Source organism: Geospiza fortis, unplaced genomic scaffold, assembly GCF_000277835.1.
Source record: "Geospiza fortis unplaced genomic scaffold, GeoFor_1.0 scaffold443, whole genome shotgun sequence".
NCBI classification, from domain to species: Eukaryota; Metazoa; Chordata; class Aves; order Passeriformes; family Thraupidae; genus Geospiza; species Geospiza fortis.
Window position 1 is genome coordinate 332,463 of NW_005054335.1, and position 17,289 is coordinate 349,751.

Below are 17,289 nucleotides of genomic sequence, written 5' to 3' on the forward strand. Positions count from 1 at the left end.
TGACACAGTGTGTACTGGGTCCTTCAGTGCAAGCTGTGGAAAACATGTAAAATAAAAATATATAACAATACAAAAAAATACTTTATGACTTACACATTTTGATTATAACCTTAGCTCAAGAAAAAAATCTACTTTTATTTTCTTTGTACTTACTTGAGAAACAAGAGGAAACACTTGTGCAGTCATTGCAAGATCAAATTAATTATTACCAAGGCAGATATCAGTTTTAAACTATTTGAAACAGTGTCAAATCACGAGTCTTACACTTTGCTCTAAGGTTTAATGCTTTTACAAGATAAAATAATTTCAAAGCTACTTTATCAGTTACTGCTGAACGGGGTTCCTGTAACTCCTAAAAATCAGTTCTTACCAAGGACTTTATAGTGACGGAATGCACTTTGGTCAGTTTTATTTTATTAGTAAGAAAACAAAACACCGAAAAAGTCAAACTTGTTTAGATAATATAACAAACAAAATAAACTGTCCATGTGTGGCATAAATAATAACCATAAAGAATAGCCACACTTCAGTACTGATACCTGTAGACCTCAAAAATCTAGCTGGATTATACAATTTTCTTTTGGGCAGGGAAAGACAGGATATTTGTTACTATTTGCCCACATTAGCTGCCTTTTAATAGCAAAAATAGGTAAAAGAAGAAGCTAGATTGACAGAGGATGTATTGCTAATTTTGGTGTCAGCAGACACGTGGGCAGGCTCAGGGCATTGACAGTCATGCCACATTTGTCCCTCAGTCCACCCGACTGGACAGAAGGGGATGGGGCATGGGGACACCTGGTGCTTGCTGTGTCATAAAGAAGTAGGATATTGAAATCAATGGCAATTAATGCAGACCTGTGATCTGTTCATCTTAGTGTCAAATCCAAACAACACTGCTGTTTATGCTGGAAGGTAAACTACATAAACTATTTTGCTGTTTCAAGGTAAGACTTGATAATTTTATTACCTATTATTACCATAACACTCTTTAGAAAGGGGAAGTAAGTGCAGTAACAGTTTGGTACTCTGTAGGAGGATTTTTTTTTCAGTAAATGTAATTTGAACCTGTAGATTGTAACAGACTTTTCTAACGAAATTTCTAAATCACAACGAATCTAATCAATATTTGCTGAAGTTAGTAGCATTTTTTTCCTGCCTTGCCAGGCAAAGAATCTACCAGTTTCTGAATGATTTGCATTTGTTCACCTAAAACTGTAATTTGGGACATATAATGCATTTATAGTTAGTTTTTCTAAGTTCATAGCTCTGAACAGTCATGTATAAAATTACTCCAGGAAAGTTTGCACAGAAAAACAGGTATTTAAATACAAGTGTTCTCAATCTTGTGACCCTGACCAAAACCACTCAATCATATTCTCCACAACTGGGACAGGAGAGAAAATATAATGAAAAGCTTATGGGCTGAGGTAAGATCAGGTAAGATCACTCATCAGTTTCTCTCACATGAGCAAAACAGATCTGACTCCGAGAAATTATTTTACCACCAACCAGATCAGGGTAGGGTAATGAGAAATGAAACAATCTTAAAACAACTTTCTTCTTCCTGGGCTCAACTTTAACCCTAAATTCTCTACCTCCTCTGGAGCAGCTTGAGGGACAAGGGAATGGGGATTGCAGTCATTTTATCACATGCTGTCTGTGGTGATCCTTCCTCCTCACACTCTCATCATGGGGTCCCACCCACAGGAAGACAGTACTCCATGAACTTCTCCCATGAGTACATCCATGGGCTGCAGTCCTTCACTAGCTCTTCCATGCAGATCCCTTTTTTTCCATATGGTGCAGTCCTTCAGTAACAGGCTGTTCCAGTTTGGGCTCCTCTCTCTATATGGCCACAGGTGACAGGAGCCAACTCCAGTGTGGGCTTCCCATGGAGTCAGACTCCTTCAGGCATCCACCTGCTACAACATGGGCTGCAGGTGGATCTCTGCATCCCCAGGGACCTCCATGGGCTGCCAGGGCATAGCTGCCTCACCATGTCTGCACCAGGGGTTGCAGGGGAACCTCAGCTCTGGCATCTGAAGCACCTTCTCCCCTTCCTTTCTCTATGACCTCAGTGTCTGCAGATTTGTTGCTCTCACATATCTCACTGCTCCCTGGCTCACCACTCAAAGCAGTACCACTTGAAGCCAGTAGAGACTTCTGTAGTATGAGTAATGCTTGCTGCTACCATCTGTAAGTCAAATGCGACTTAAGAGCCTTCAGACTTAATTAAGGAGTTAATACACTAACTTGTTTTCATTCAGATAGTCACATCAAAAGTATTTCAAGTACATAAAAGAGTCTCCTGCAACAAGAAGTTGGTTTTCTTTTGCTATACTTTTTTGTTACTGGTATTCAGAACTAACAAAACAAATGAAATAGTTTGATATAATGAGTTTGTCAACAATATTCGACAGACAGCTGCAGTCTTCACTGACTAAGCAAACAAAATCCTAAGTTTGGAAGAATGGTAAGCATAGTTGGAGAAGGACTATATACTAAGTATGTATGCTGAGTTCCTAGGTGTGTGGCCATAGCTGTTTTATTGAAATGTGACTGATTCTGATAAGACAAAACAAATCTATTTTCCAGTTAAAAAAAACCACAAATTCCAACAGCTTAATCAAAACAGCTACAGAGAGGAAAGAAAAATTTGGCAAGTAATTGATTACTGAAATGTGCTTTATGATGCTAGGTGAAAACATGGTTTTGACTACTTTTTTAATCTTGTTACTTTACAAATTGATCTTGACACTGCCTGGACTGAAGAAACCAATCTCCCACCTCACTGGCTGTAAACATGAGCTTGAAGCAGACAAACAATTCAGAGGTTTTGCTGATTCCCTTTAGGTTGTTCTTGCTTTTCTTATCACATTATGTATTTATTCTCTCTTTTACTTTACCAGTGATACCAGCTACTATAGTTTTCCAAGTTTCATGTGAGTGTGCGCACTGGTGCTCCTACAGAGAGGAAGAAACTTCCACCACACAGAGGTAGGAATGGGCCCAGGTAATGTTTTGTTTTTAATCCAGTTTCTAAAATCAAATGCTACCTGTGCTTTCAAAGCCATGATTAACAATTCTGATTATTATCTGACACTTCTGCTACTAGTGACCTGCCCAAAGGACCTGTACAATTTTGAAGTAAATAGCCAAGTGTTGTGTCTCAATTTCTGCACCATCTGCAATGCTATATATCACACTATTTCAGTTGGGATTCAGAATGAATTTATAGCAAACATTCATAACAACTGCGGTTCACTTGCTTTCACAGCTGCAAGAAATTACATTAAAAAGAGTAAGAATACAGTGTATACTAAAATTAGCTGAAAAAATGACAATGTGGAAGGCTTAAGTCAGAAATATATCAGGAAAAATGAACTAAATATAAGAATGAGAAGACTAAAATAGGCAGCTATTCTTACAAAGAAGGCTTGAAAGGAGAAAAACAAAGAATAATGCTTAGTAATCTAGAAAACAGCAACCATGGAAATAGTTAAATTTAGACTATGAGATTCAAAACAAAAATGAAGCTTTGAGATTCATGTATGTTAATTTATTCTCTGTAAACTTTACAAGAAAACAAAGGCTGAAAATGTGTTTAAGCTTAACATTAAAGAGAAGATGAGGAACAAAGCTCAAGCAATTCCTTAGGGAAAAAAGGAAAGTGATATGCAAAGGGAGATATATGTATGGGAAGATAGATGCAAGGGAAGTATATCAAGACCTTTGATGTGGTGCTTTTAGTTTGGTGAAGCTCCTCCTTATCCAAGCACATTTGTCATTATTCAAATGACCAATTATGTCATATTGCACGTAACCCCAGAACAGTTTCCTCACTGTAACTGTGTACATCAGCAGCATATTGGTATGTTGTGTAATCTAATGATACAGCATAATTTAATGTGCCCTGCTTTTCATTTTGACATATCCACACTGAAGGTAGTCCTTCACAAATCTAACAAGTCTAAATTCCTCAACACATATCCAAACTATTGAAGTTAACCTGCAACAGAAAACTTGAGGTCTGACACAATGTTATTAAAACTTTAGCCAGACAGCAATGTAGTCTAAGTATACTCAAAATTAAGAACATAAAAGCATTGTAGATGAAAATTAACTTTTGCTTTTTAAATCTGATTAACAAACAAAATGTGTCTCTCTCCTCCCTGTTGATCTATAGGTATATCAATCACTATTGATAACAATAATGATATACATATATATATCTATATTGAGAGATTATATAAAACCACAAAGAATAAATATCACTGTGCAACAAATAGCTAGAATTTAAGCTCACAAGCAAGAAGGAAATTTAACAAAGTCTAGAGATGCTTTTAAGAGTAATAATTATAGAACTGTGTAGTGCATTTTTAAGGACCACAGAAAATGATATTTCTGCATTTTGTTTAAATCTGAAATTGCAAGACACTAGGAATTTCTCTTAAGGCATTTCTAATAGAAGAAGAATATGGAAAGGTTCACATTTTTTTAAAAAAGACATATATTGTACTGCTTTTACATGTAAAAGAAAAGTTACAGAAGTATACACTGGCTTCTTTGTAAGAGTTCTTCACACTAGAAAAAATTCTATGCAGGCACATTAATTCTTTTAAATATGAGAGATTTGGCCTGACATGAGTTTTCAATAAAGTTTAGCTCTCTTCTTTTTTCAGTAAATTCCTTCTATATTGTGTTAGTATTGTAATATCCAGATTTTGTGGACAGATGATGTTTATTTGGATAACAGTTACCAAGATGCAAAAGGCAAGCAGAAACCTAAGTGTGGTGGCTGCAAGGTTTGGCAGTAAATTTCCTTTTTTTTATTCAAAACATGAATTTTCCAAGAACAACAGATCAATCAAACCTAAAAAGAATTTAGTGTGACAGAAGTGAAGCACATAATCAGGTCTATGACTGAATAACAGATCTAAAATTTACCATTTTTTTCCTTTTGTCTTGTTCTGTAGGAGGTTCCTCATCTTCTGTAGCTTTGGGCTCTTCAAAATGAGACATTAACATGCAGCTAAAAATGGGAACAAGAACAGTTTTAACATACATTATCATTAAAAATTATTTTAAAGCACTTTTGAAAACACAGAACAGATAGAGGAGTTTGCTGAAAGTCAAGCAATCTAATCACAAGTAATTTTTTCCCCAAGAACAGTGAACCTAATGTAGCCTGGAATGCATGTTGTCTGTCACCTCCATCCATGTAACAATCTCAGCTATCCTTCATGGTTTTGCTTAAGTTGTGGGTTAAAATGCATTTGCGCACATAGAAAACAAACCACACGGCTTTAAAAAATACAGAAAACCTACTGTTCCTTACAAAAAAATTCCGCTCCTTTTCAAGAAAATGCCATACAAGCCATTTATACAAAGTCAAAGTGGCTAAACATATACAGATTGCAAAGATGTCTCGTGGCATTCATGTTTTTCTGTGAGATCTTTGACAAAAGGACCCAAAAACTAGTAAGGACAGTGCTATTCTACAATAAAATCTGCAAGACATTGAACAAAGGTTTTTAACTCGTTTTTTACCTGCCTCAACTGGCAGGTACCCATATGTAAAAATAACAGCCATATTTTAACTTTTATTTTTGAAGTATAAAACCAGAAAATATGAAAAAAAAAAATCCAGTTTAAAAGTCAGAGATTTTCCTGCCTGCTGAAATGGTTTGAATGGACTTTATAAAGACATTAATGAAAGCTATTCTATAGAAAACATGCCTTTCATTAACTTTACATGCTCTATGCTGAAACAATAGACAAATAGTCCACCACTTTATCAAATCTTTTCCTGGAATTTCTGCCTTAAAAATCAAAACTACTTAAAAAACACTCAGGTAATGACAACTTGTCACCATGTATCAGGTATGATTTAAGACACAAAGGACACATAATTCACATATTACAAAGCACCATGACAAATGCAGATTATTGTTCATTTTCAGTCCTGCATTATTGTGCATTTTTAATTGCTGCATCCCACTAGCATGTGAAATACTCCATCAACTTAGATGAAGAACCCTTTTTAATGTTACCAACATGAAAAAAAAGGTTGTGATTTTATGTGTTTTCTATGACTTTTTATGAAAATGTTAAGACTTTTCTGTTTACATATTTAGTTCTAGTAACGTGTTTAGAGCTGTATGAAACACTTGCTAAACAGCATGGCAAGCAGGGTCAAATACTAACACAGAAGCCATTTTTAATAAAGGGATTAGTTATTTCAAAATAATACATCAAATTGCATATCTCCTCTGCTCACAAATGGCTGCTTGCATCCCAGTTTATTAAAGGAAAAGGAGACAAAACTGTCAATGTCAACATACAAGACTGAATTAACTTTTTCAGACCATCATAAGTTTTAGGTACCACAGAATTCCAAAAACAAGGAGAGGAGAGAATAAAAGAAGAGATAGTGATAAAATTAGGAAAAATCTGAGTATTGGTGAAACAAGTCTAGAGTAGGGGAATGCTCCCCTTTCCAGAAAATTTGAGGTTTGTAAAGTTCTCTCATAATTATCCCTACAATGTGAAATATGAACTCTAGGAAACCCAGCTAAGTGCAATCCCTTTGTAAGACAGTGTAGACATTTCCATAACCTGATTAAAATCCAATATAAATCTAAAAAATGACAAGGCTTTTACCACTTCCAAAGTCCCACTGCTCTAACTACAACAGTTTCTTTATAATTCCAGTTTAAATGTATTCATTTAAAGTGGTTAAGTCACTTAAGCCATTGCCATTGTTTAACCTTTATAACCTTCCCTGTACATGTTTACCCCACTCTTCAGCCTTCAGTGGCTAAAGTTCTATAGCATTTCAGCTCTGATCTTCCCGTGTTAAACATACACATAATTTTATTTCCTGCACTACAATAATTAGCTAATATGATAATCAGTGGACATCACATTATCTTTTTTCTGAACCAGTTCGGGCTTAAGCCATTCTTCTTTAGTCTGGAGAGCCACAATAGTGCACATGATTTCAGATGACTGCTCTCGCTTTACTTCCAAATGATGTCAAAATGTATTATGCAAAAGTCAAAATCTTTCAAACAGCTCTTTCAGAACCTGCCAACATAAATATGTCCTTGGTTCAGTGTGACTATATTTTATGAAGTAAAAACAATGCCCAGACTTCAGAAAAGTAGTGACAAGTTCTAAAAGCCTTCAGGCTTAAAATATGAAATGAACTAGGATAAAGTTGAGAACTATTTTCAACAAGTACTGGCAAAGCAACATGTTTAGAAATAGAAGGGCTCTGAAATGTTTTCTCTAACAGTAAACAAAACAGTGCCAGACATTGTGCATATTCCCAGACTTTGGACTTACATCTTCTTTACTAAGAGTTTGGTGGAAGTACTTTGGCAAGAAATTCTTAGGCATAGTTCAGGCTCAGTGTGAGTGTGGACTGCTCTGAACACATAATTGTGTGCATACCACCTGTTTTAAGTGGAGAAGAACTTAATAGATGGCGTTCTGGCTGTTCTGTGCCACCTAGTTTCAGTGGCAGTAAACACCCTCTCAAGCAGTAAATTAATTAGTTCAGATAGAATCTGTTCAATCACCATGTAATGATCAGAAAGAAAATGCTTGATTCTTAGCATCAGAGCATCAGTAAATTCTGTTATTACAACTCTCCATTCTAAAAGTAAGTAATTATTACAGAGATAGGGAACCATCAGAAGATGAATGAGTGTGGTGCTGAGGGGCAGAAGACTCTGGACACCTCCAACATCCATGTTCCTGCCACGAGCAAGCTCCAACTCCTAGCTCGGGAAACTTTTGAGATATATTCTGTAGCACATGTTACATGGAACATCTGAAGAACTCTTCTTGTGGGATATGCTTTTAAATTCTCTAGGCTGTGAAATACTGTACACTAGGTGAACTCACATGAGGTTCATGTCACATTCAAAGAAACTCTGAACTACCTCTGAGCAAAGGTGGTCCCTCCCTATCAATACACATGATTGTTGTATTGAAATTTTAGATGTAACATTCAAGTAAGCAAAAAGCAAATCTAAGCATATGAATGTTTTAAGACATCATTTAGTGATAATTTAATGAACAATGTAAAATTATACTCTCATTTTAAGACCTCTTTCCCCATTGCAAATATTTTAAGACCAAAAGCTTTGTGTCTTCCTGAAACACTCACTCTTGAGGAAAATAGATCTCTAACAAGCATGTCTTAACTGCCTACAGATTTTTCAAATGAAAATCCTTCATATAAAACAATACTGCTACTATTAAACCCTGTTTAAATTAGATTTTCCGCTTACTCTTTGTATGTTCCTGTTTCAGAATCTTCAGTCATAACATCGTTCAGTCCTTCCACTGAAATGTTGATGATACCACAAAATTTATCTTGGATAACACTGTAAAAGAACAAAATTTATTTTGGATAACATTGGAAAAGAACAGGAAAGTGACTTAGCTAAAGGAACTGCACAGGAAATTTGCTCAGTTGTAGAGTACATTTACAGAGAGGTATTTTCCTTGCTTACTGCTTAGCTGAGCATGCTATCAAGCAGCTAATTCAGTGTATTTTTTTATTACAAAAAGGCTTCAAAATATAAAAGAAACATTATTTTTAAATATAACAGAACTTAGTGTGCCACTGAAAACCTAAAAGTAATTGCAAATGAACAGAAGAAACACATTAGCAATATCCTTGACATTAGGAGTTAAGAAACTGAGTGGGAAGGGCATGCTCCTGCCCTTCCCACTCAGTGAAGAGAGTAGTGGCTTCTATGCCCAGCACATTTACAACTTTTCTAGCATCACTATTCAATACATAAACCTACACAACCCCTTGAGCAATGGCTGCTTGTAAAGAAGGTACACTTCCCTACTTACCTGTATTTTTTCACCCTCTTAGGTAGCCAGCTCCCCAGAGTGGGTGGAAAAACCCTGCAACCAATTCTGCAAGAATGTGACCTTCCTGACTGTACAGAGAGAGGGTGACAGGATTTAGCTGTTCAAACACAGACACCTTCTGCCATAAAGCTATTTAAGACTAATGCAAAAGGCTGGTAGATATCACTTGGGAATTAAAAGGCACGAGTACCTTTACTCAGCATGACCTGAGGGCTTGACTAGATAGGCCCACAATGCCCAAAATTACACTGAACACATTTACATTTGCCCCTGCCTTGACAAAGGATCTGCTGGTAGGATAAGGGCGTAGGAACACCATCTCCCCATGACAGATAAAGTAGGGGACACCAGCTCCTAGTTAATGGAGAGCAGCCAGCTGCTGCTTCTGCTCCATTTCCTGCTACTGTGGATCTAATGCCAGAGACATGCTATTGCAGAACACGGGTTCTCAGACTCCTACTCCATGAACTGCGACAGCGTGACGACAAACTACAAGTGAAAAAATGTTCATCTCAGGAATACATGCAGCAAAGAAAGAGAAAGGATCTAACTGTGATCATAAACTACAACCCTTTTCCTGGGACTGCTGCTGACTGATGCACCTTTGCTCCCAGTTTGGAACTTCAGGCTTAATTCTCCCAAAAAGATGCTGCTGATGCTGCTCTCTAAGAGGCAGAGGCAGAAGCAGACACATTCCATTTATTTACAGGCACTGAACATGAACATATATTGTACTTCAATTGTTTTAACACAGACAAATCTATTTCCTAATATTCTTTCATTTCCTTTTCTTATTTGGGGTGAAGACTGAAGACATGGATGAACTGTAGCCCCTTACACAATAGCAACTGCTTTTGAAAAATTTCTTATCAGACACACAACAAAATTTTACACATATGACAAATAGTTAAATAGCAACAGATACCTTGGAAAAAATGCTTATCAAGTTAGAATACTAAGCATAGAAAGTATTTCTTTTATGCTTGTTTTGATAAAACTGTAATCTCATTCATGATCCTTTCTTTCAAAGGGATTAGTTTTTGTTCCCTTTTTAAAATTCAGCTACTGTTGTATGCCAGAATCTGAAGGGTATTTTGTATCATCAGTCTTGAAACTCTTGAATTCCACAAAATGAAAACTGACATGATTTCTACTGCCTGATTGCCAGCTATGTATTTTAAAAGACATTTATTCCTTTGCCAAAAGTCTTCCCCATCACATTCAGAACAGCAAAACATTACATGTTGTGAGGCTGAATCTCTGTTAGGTTCTGCAGACAGCAAGCAAACAACCTACTGACCTCACAGCACAGCTGAGAAAGTCAACAGTGCCTCAGTCACTTGCACAATGAGCCCTCCGAGACAGAGCAGGTTTCTTCACCAAGTCAAAGGTCCTGCCTAGCACACCTCCATTAAGACTCTGTTGCCTCATCCTTGTTTTTGAAACACATCTCTAAGAAAATGCCCAAAACAGTTAAGATTTTCCAACATGAGTAAGGTTGGTATTTCCCAACAAGCTGCCCTCAGATTCATGTCAATAGTAGATAAGGAGTATTCAATGGAGAAAAATGTGAGCACTTTGAGCCCTGGAGAAGTAAACTATGCTCTGTTCATACACACTATTTAATTAATAATACAGGATGCTTTCCAATAGCTGTATTATTTCTTCCTTCCAAGTTGCATGAATCCCAGAATGGATTGGGTTGAAAGTGAGGTCACCTAGCTCTGACTCTGCTGCCATGGGCAGGGCACCTTCCACTGGACCAGGCTGGTCAAAGCCCCATCCAGCCTGGCCTTAAACACTTTCAGGGAGGGAGCATCCACAGCTTCTCTGGGCAACTCAGTGCCACATCACCCTCACAGTAAAGAATTTCTTCCTAAAATCTAATCAAAACCTACTCACTTTTAAGCCATTCCCCCTTGTCCTACCACTACAGTTTCTGATGAACAGTCCCTCTCTGGCTTCCCTGCAGGCCCTTTCAGAGACTGGAAGGTTGAAGTCAGGTCTTCACACAACATGCTCTTCTCCAGGCTGAACCACCACAACTTTCTCAGCCTGTCTTCATAGGAGAAGTGTTCCACTCCTCTCATCAACCTTGTGGTCCCTGGACTTGCTCCTGGAGTATCATGTCCTTCTTACATTAAGGGTCCCAGAGCAGGATGCAGCACTCCAGCTGGGGTCTCATCAGCACAAAGCAGCAAAAATATTGCTCTTGATAGTTACCACAAAAGCTCATAAGGAAATCACTAATTTCTTGGAAAGAATATTCCTATTTTATGACATAATGAGAAATTGTATTTCACTTCTTTAGTGGAGGATTCATGAGAGTGTTTTTGTTTTTTTTTAAGGAAAAAAAAGAATGTAGAGCACCTTTCAAAATGTAATTTGCCCGCAGCTTTCAGTAAATATAATACCTTTTGTTTTCTCTGCTTTCTTCTCCCCTTTAAATGGGACATACAGTTTCTTACTGCCAAAGACCCACTGAAATATTTACCAAGTATGGAGTCATTAAACAGTGTGACTATTTCTAGAACACAAGACACATGCTGGTGAAAAATAAAGATACCACAGACTCACACTTTAAAAAAAGAAACCTCAAAGTTCAGTGGCCATATAAAATGCATCAGGCCTTATTTTTATGCCATGCCATTCAAAGTAATACCTTTTCAAAGAGACTAAAATTAGCCTGCTTATTTAAAGAAATAATTAGAAAATTCATGAGTGGATTCAAAGAAGACAAATACTGCATTCAGATGAATTATCAGAACAGAACAGTTACTATGTTTCATACTAAAATCTTAAACCTGGAGGAAGGCACCATTTAAGCAGTTCCCCCATTGAATTGCAAACAATCCAGATTAGCAATGAAACAAACAAAACCATCAGGCTATAAGTGGTTTTATATCTACCCAGTCTTCCTAAATTATTTGCACAAAAAGTGTTTTGGTATGCAGCAAAAGCAAAAGGCCCACAATTGGCATTGAAAACACTTCATAATCCAGTTTCAAAGATATAAGCACTACTTTTTTTTTTTAATTACAGAACGGATATTTTATGCTGCCTGTTAATAAAATTCACCTTACCAATAGAAAAGAAAATTTAGCATTCAGGGCAGCTTCCATAAGAACAATCTCAAAACTTCTATTTTGAAGTTTGCATAAGTTTTTAAATAAAAGAATAAAAGCTTTGCAAAGGACAGAACAGACCCCATCTGTTCTGAAAATAAGACATAGTTTGTTTGGTTTTTTCATTCTGTTTGTAATTTCTAATGCACATAGCTATCTATACAACTTATTATCCTGAGGTTTTATGTGAAAATTCCTAATTTTTACTTCACTTACATAGCCAACTACTGGAGACAAAACTATCATCATGTTAAAATATGTCCTGACACATTTCTAGTGGTGCTTAAATAAAATGGACCCCATATCTACTTTGCATATCCCTCAGAGAAGGAGAAAAAAATCTGTATGAGAAAAAATACTTTTTCAGAGATAAAAGAAGATAAAACATTTTCTGCTGTTCTACATTCACCAGCCAAGAAGAGTTTGATTTCATATCTTTACTAGTTTACATATTGAGTAAGATTAATTAATTCTTTTTTCTTATCTCATTAGCCAACGAAAGAGGTGGAGTGGGACAAGCAGAGATTACTCTGCACATACTGTAAGTGACATAAATAATTGTTACACACACCCTCCCCACCCCCTTAGGAGCTGCACAGTTCTAGGGAGCTCCTAAAGCAGTGAAGTAGCAGCTAAGACAGTATTTCCAGGGGAGTCCTATGACTGACCATAAACTTCATCTTCATGAAGCACCACTTTGCTTCATGAGGGCAGATTTCACTAAGGCTTCTACTTATTCCCTAGTGATTTTAATTGACATATGAACCACATGTGTACATTAAAGGGTTGGCTTCCTCAAGTGAAGATTTAAATACAAAAGATACTGGCTGCTAAAGAAAGGCATTTCCCTCACAACTGCATAATAAATCTCTCAATGCCTTGTTAGTTTAATCCCTGTGTCGGCAAGCTGGTAATTCGAGGATGTCTCCACTCCAAAGGATGGCTTTCAATGGCTCCAACTCTCTGCTGCACAAACAGCTGTGACATCAGTTTCCTTTCATGTTCCCCCACTACAGATGGTGAGAGGCATACCTGGCAAACAACTCCCACAGCAGCTTGTCAGCGAAAAAGATGCACCTACAGAGAGAAGCTCTCATGCCTTTCTGTAAAGAGCAGCTGTGGAAATCAGAGCCTAAAATAACAGAGCTGCTCCCTGCCAGATTTGAGAATTGAGAATTAGGTTTATTCAGTTTTTAACCTTTGTGCACTACCAAAACTTCTCCGTAAAAAAGGCACAGCAGCATTTCTAGCAAGAGAAACTTAACCAGTTTCTACTGCATTTGAAGTCCACTATTTCTGAAGGTGTCCACATAAAATTAAAAATTTAAAAATAGAGCACATAAAATTGCAGAACCTACTACATGCAATCATTGAATATGCAGTTGTTACTAAATGAAAACAAAATTAATATTTATCAGAACAAATTATGTAGGAGAGACAGAAGGTAACAAAAATGAGTTGAAGAGAGAGACTGCAGTGGATTAGCCTCTGGAGAAAGGTGCATAAATTACAGCCAGTGTTTTTCCCTTCTTAAAAGCATTTGCCCATTATGTTTAACATCTGATCTTAAGTTAGAAAATTATTTTAAAAAATAGTTTCTACTCAAGCAATACTAAAGAGTTTAAACTTCTGTCCAAGAAGCTGAATTGCATCTTCCCTAGAAGTATTTCATCTATGATACAATAAATTACAGACAAATACAGTATTATTTCATTACACTAATAACAAACAATAATGAAGTCACACTTGCACTTTCACACCCACTCAGTGCAGTCAAGATTTATATATGTCTTGGTAGCAGAAAATATATTTTTTTTCCCTGCTGGAAAAGAACTGCAGATGGACAAACAAGATGACCGGGACCTGCACAGTCCAGAGTTACACCAGCAGAAAAGAGAGGGGAGAGAACAAGAACGCTGAGGGCAGCCCTGGCTCAGCTGGAGAATGCAACAGGCTCGGTGCTGGAGCCTGGAACAGCTCTATGCTTCTATGCACAATTTAAATCAACACCATGGAGGAAAGTCTATCAAAGCATTGTTCCCCACTTTTCCTTGAGGAAAATGGTCTAGCTGTAAACTGTGCAACTTATAAACATGGTTGAAATCTCTAGGGCACAGGCCTGTACAAGAAAAACAGCATCTACAAAACTAAGTAGGTTTTACAACATTGGACTATTTGGCATATAGTTTTATGACATTTAATTCTAGAATAAAGTTTAAATTATTGAAGTAACAGAAAAAAAAAATCGCAGAAATTCAGGTTGAAAATAAAGCTACAGCATACTAGACATGCCCTGACAACAACAGAACACCAACATTTGAAATAGAAATAAAAAGTTATATGCAAACTATAAAAGAAAATACCCCTATTTTGAAGATGAAGCTTTAACTAAGAACACATGTCTTGACCTAACACCTCCAAATACAAACCAAATATGTAAATATTTTCAGCCATTAATTTAGCATTATGTACTCACAGTATAGTGTACTTCTTCAATTTGTACCTCTTATCTAGCTAAAAAGTCCCTAAAAATATTACTACATAGATGACATAGATGATGATCTTTTATTGACGATAATTAACCAACTCTATTACTTTAGACATAATAAATTTACATTTTGGTAAATTTCAAGAGCATTTTGTTTTTCTTAACTCCAATTTGGGGTATTTCATAAAATGATACAGATACACACTAATAAAAATCACTTTAATATATACATTATACAGACTGAACACACAAATCTCTATATTACAATATGCTATAGGTATAAATAGAATCTGTGTAGTTTGAAAGTTTTCTCTTACTCAAGAGTTTGAACATGCTAACTGTAAATGTGCTTTTTTCCCCCTGTGCTTTATTTAATAGAGGAAGAGTAGAAATTCTATTACAATAAACACATGAAACACTCTTTTCTGATCCCCAAGATTTCTTGGCTTCGTGACCCTACTAAGAACTGATGTTTTGCTTGGTGCACAATAGCTATGGAATTTCTATAGGAACTTACATCATTAAGTACGGCAAAATAAATTAAAGTGTACTTTATACTATATGTATACTTGAGCATAGGTGAACAATTTCTACAAACAGGGACTGAGGTTAATAAATTTTATCCATGTTAGATTGAAATGACATATAATGAAATAATCAATAAATTTCAAAACATTCAGTAAGCAAATGCTGATGCAGAAACCAAATTGTGCCATTTTCCACAGTTCTATTAAGCATGGTGGAGGTATTTTTACAGAATCAAGTTCTTGATTTCTTGACCTTTCATATCACAGTTAACTCCAAATCAAATGAGATAAATTACAATGATGAATGTTCGAACAAGATGACCTGTGCCTGACTTTCTGATACTGTTCGCTTGAGCAGCCTTATTTGGTCCAGTTCTGAATGTTCCACTGATTTCCGAGTTAGAGACTGCACTGAGTCAGTTATGTTGTATCTCCCAGGCTGATAAAAGCCATAATATTCTATACTCTTTTCCCCTGAGTTTTCCAGCACCTTTAGTTTTTGCCTAAACTGAATAATTTTACAGGTTAAGAACAGGATAACAGCACAAGCCAGAATGAAAAAGGCTAGTAAAATATCAAAAGCTTGATTCAGCTTTTCAACCTGTTGTGTACAAATCAGGGTTGTTTTTAATGATACGGGAGCAGGATCTGTTGTAAACAACAATTCTTCTTCTACATTTCCATTAGTAGGTATCATTTTTGCTGGAATTTGCACTGGTAATGTTGATAACACTGTAGCTGCCTGTGATGGCACTTCAACAGCATATTCCTGATAAGGCAATGGGGTAGAAGATGTAGCTGCAGTTCCCTCCCAGAAACCAATATACTTAGTTTCTGCAGTGACAAACTGCTCCAATGTGTTGTGCCTGTTCCCTTTATGCCAGGCCATCAGCAGAGTGGTAGCGCTGTGATGCACCCTGACAGATCCCAGACTTGGGGCAGAGCCCGGGCTGTCAGTGGGGCCAATGCAGTCTGAAAACCAAGCCCATTTAATATAATGCAAAGGTCTACCACGCATACTCTGAGGATGCTGACAGTGGATTTTTGCAGAAACAGAAGATGATGCTAGCCAATTAAGTAATGCAAGCATTTTGCAGCTGCAGTTCCAAGGATTAGAATGTACCTGCAGATGAGTTAAAGATACTAAGGGCTTGAGCACTTCAGGTTGTAACTCTGTGATATTATTAAATGCTAAATTGAGTACTTTAAGTGACCGCCCCATTTCTTCAAAGGTACCATTGCCAATACTGCCTATTCTATTTCTGTCTAGCTGTAGATACATTAAATTGGTCAATAAGGTAAAAGTGCTGGAATTTATAGTTTCTAAATCATTATAACTTAAGATTAGCTGGCTAAGGTTGTTTAATCCAAAAAATCCATTTACAGCAACACATTTTAGCTTGACATTTTTCAAAAACAGATATTTAAGCTTATTAAGTCCCTTAAATGCAAAAGGCTGAATTGATCCAATGGGATTGTGAGACAAAGAAAGTCTTTCAAGATTTTTGAGCCTTCCAATGGCATTTGATGGCACAAGTGGTAAGTTGTTACCTTCAAGAAACAAATATGTAAGATTTTCAAGATGATGAAATGCTGCATCTGATATCCGTGAAATCTTATTATTTGCTAGGTTTAGTGTTTGGAGACTTATCATTCCCCAGAAAGTCCCACTTCCAAGGACACTGAGATGATTTCTTTGAAGTGTTAAATATCTAACAGAAAGAAGATCACTAAATAATCCTCTGGGAAGAAAAGCTATTTGATTATTCTGAAGGTATAAACAATGAAGATTGGAAAGGCCTTCAAAGATTCCTGGATCCAAGCGTTTAATATGATTGCTATTTAGATGCAAGTAGCACAGTTTGGGGAGTTCCACAAAAGCTTTTGGGTGCACATACAAAATACTGGAATTATCCATGTAGAGTGCAGCAAGCTTCAGAAAGCCTCTTAGATCATTTGGAGTGACATGTGATATATTATTCCCACTGAGGTAAACAAGAATTGTTGTTTTAGGAAGGTTCCAAGGGATGCTCGAAAGCCCTGCATTACGACAGCTAACTTGTCTCCCTGTGCAGAGCTGACAAGCAGATGGACAGCCAAAAGCCTCCTTCTGGAGCAGCAACCAAAGAAAACAATTAAATATATACAGGAATGCTCCTGGGCAGGGTGAAGAACCTTGTAGAACACACATATCCCTGTCTTTGGCCTTCTTAGTCCTCTCTGACTTCACTAGTAGAGATAAAAAGAA

The 17,289-nt window shown here is 36.7% G+C and overlaps 2 protein-coding genes across 2 annotated transcripts in view; both read right to left on the reverse strand.

Annotated features, from left to right (window-relative positions):
• The window catches only part of IPO11 (importin 11), a gene marked incomplete at its 3' end in the record, with an annotated part of 78,745 nt that continues 61,456 nt past the window's right edge, over positions 1 to 17,289 (reverse strand). Inside the window, 3 exon segments of the mRNA XM_005421973.3 lie at positions 1 to 33; positions 4,948 to 5,032; positions 8,304 to 8,399. Of these exon segments, the coding sequence (XP_005422030.2) occupies positions 1 to 33; positions 4,948 to 5,032; positions 8,304 to 8,399 (214 nt within the window).
• Positions 14,654 to 17,256, reverse strand: LRRC70 (leucine rich repeat containing 70). The gene has a single exon (XM_005421972.2). The coding sequence runs from the start codon at positions 17,230 to 17,232 to the stop codon at positions 15,334 to 15,336; it is 1,899 nt and encodes a 632-aa protein (XP_005422029.1). The 5' UTR covers positions 17,233 to 17,256; the 3' UTR covers positions 14,654 to 15,333.

Excerpts from the sequence above, each read along its gene's own strand:
- LRRC70 (XM_005421972.2), bottom strand. The coding sequence starts at position 17,232 with ATGTGTGTTCTACAAGGTTCTTCACCCTGCCCAGGAGCATTCCTGTAT.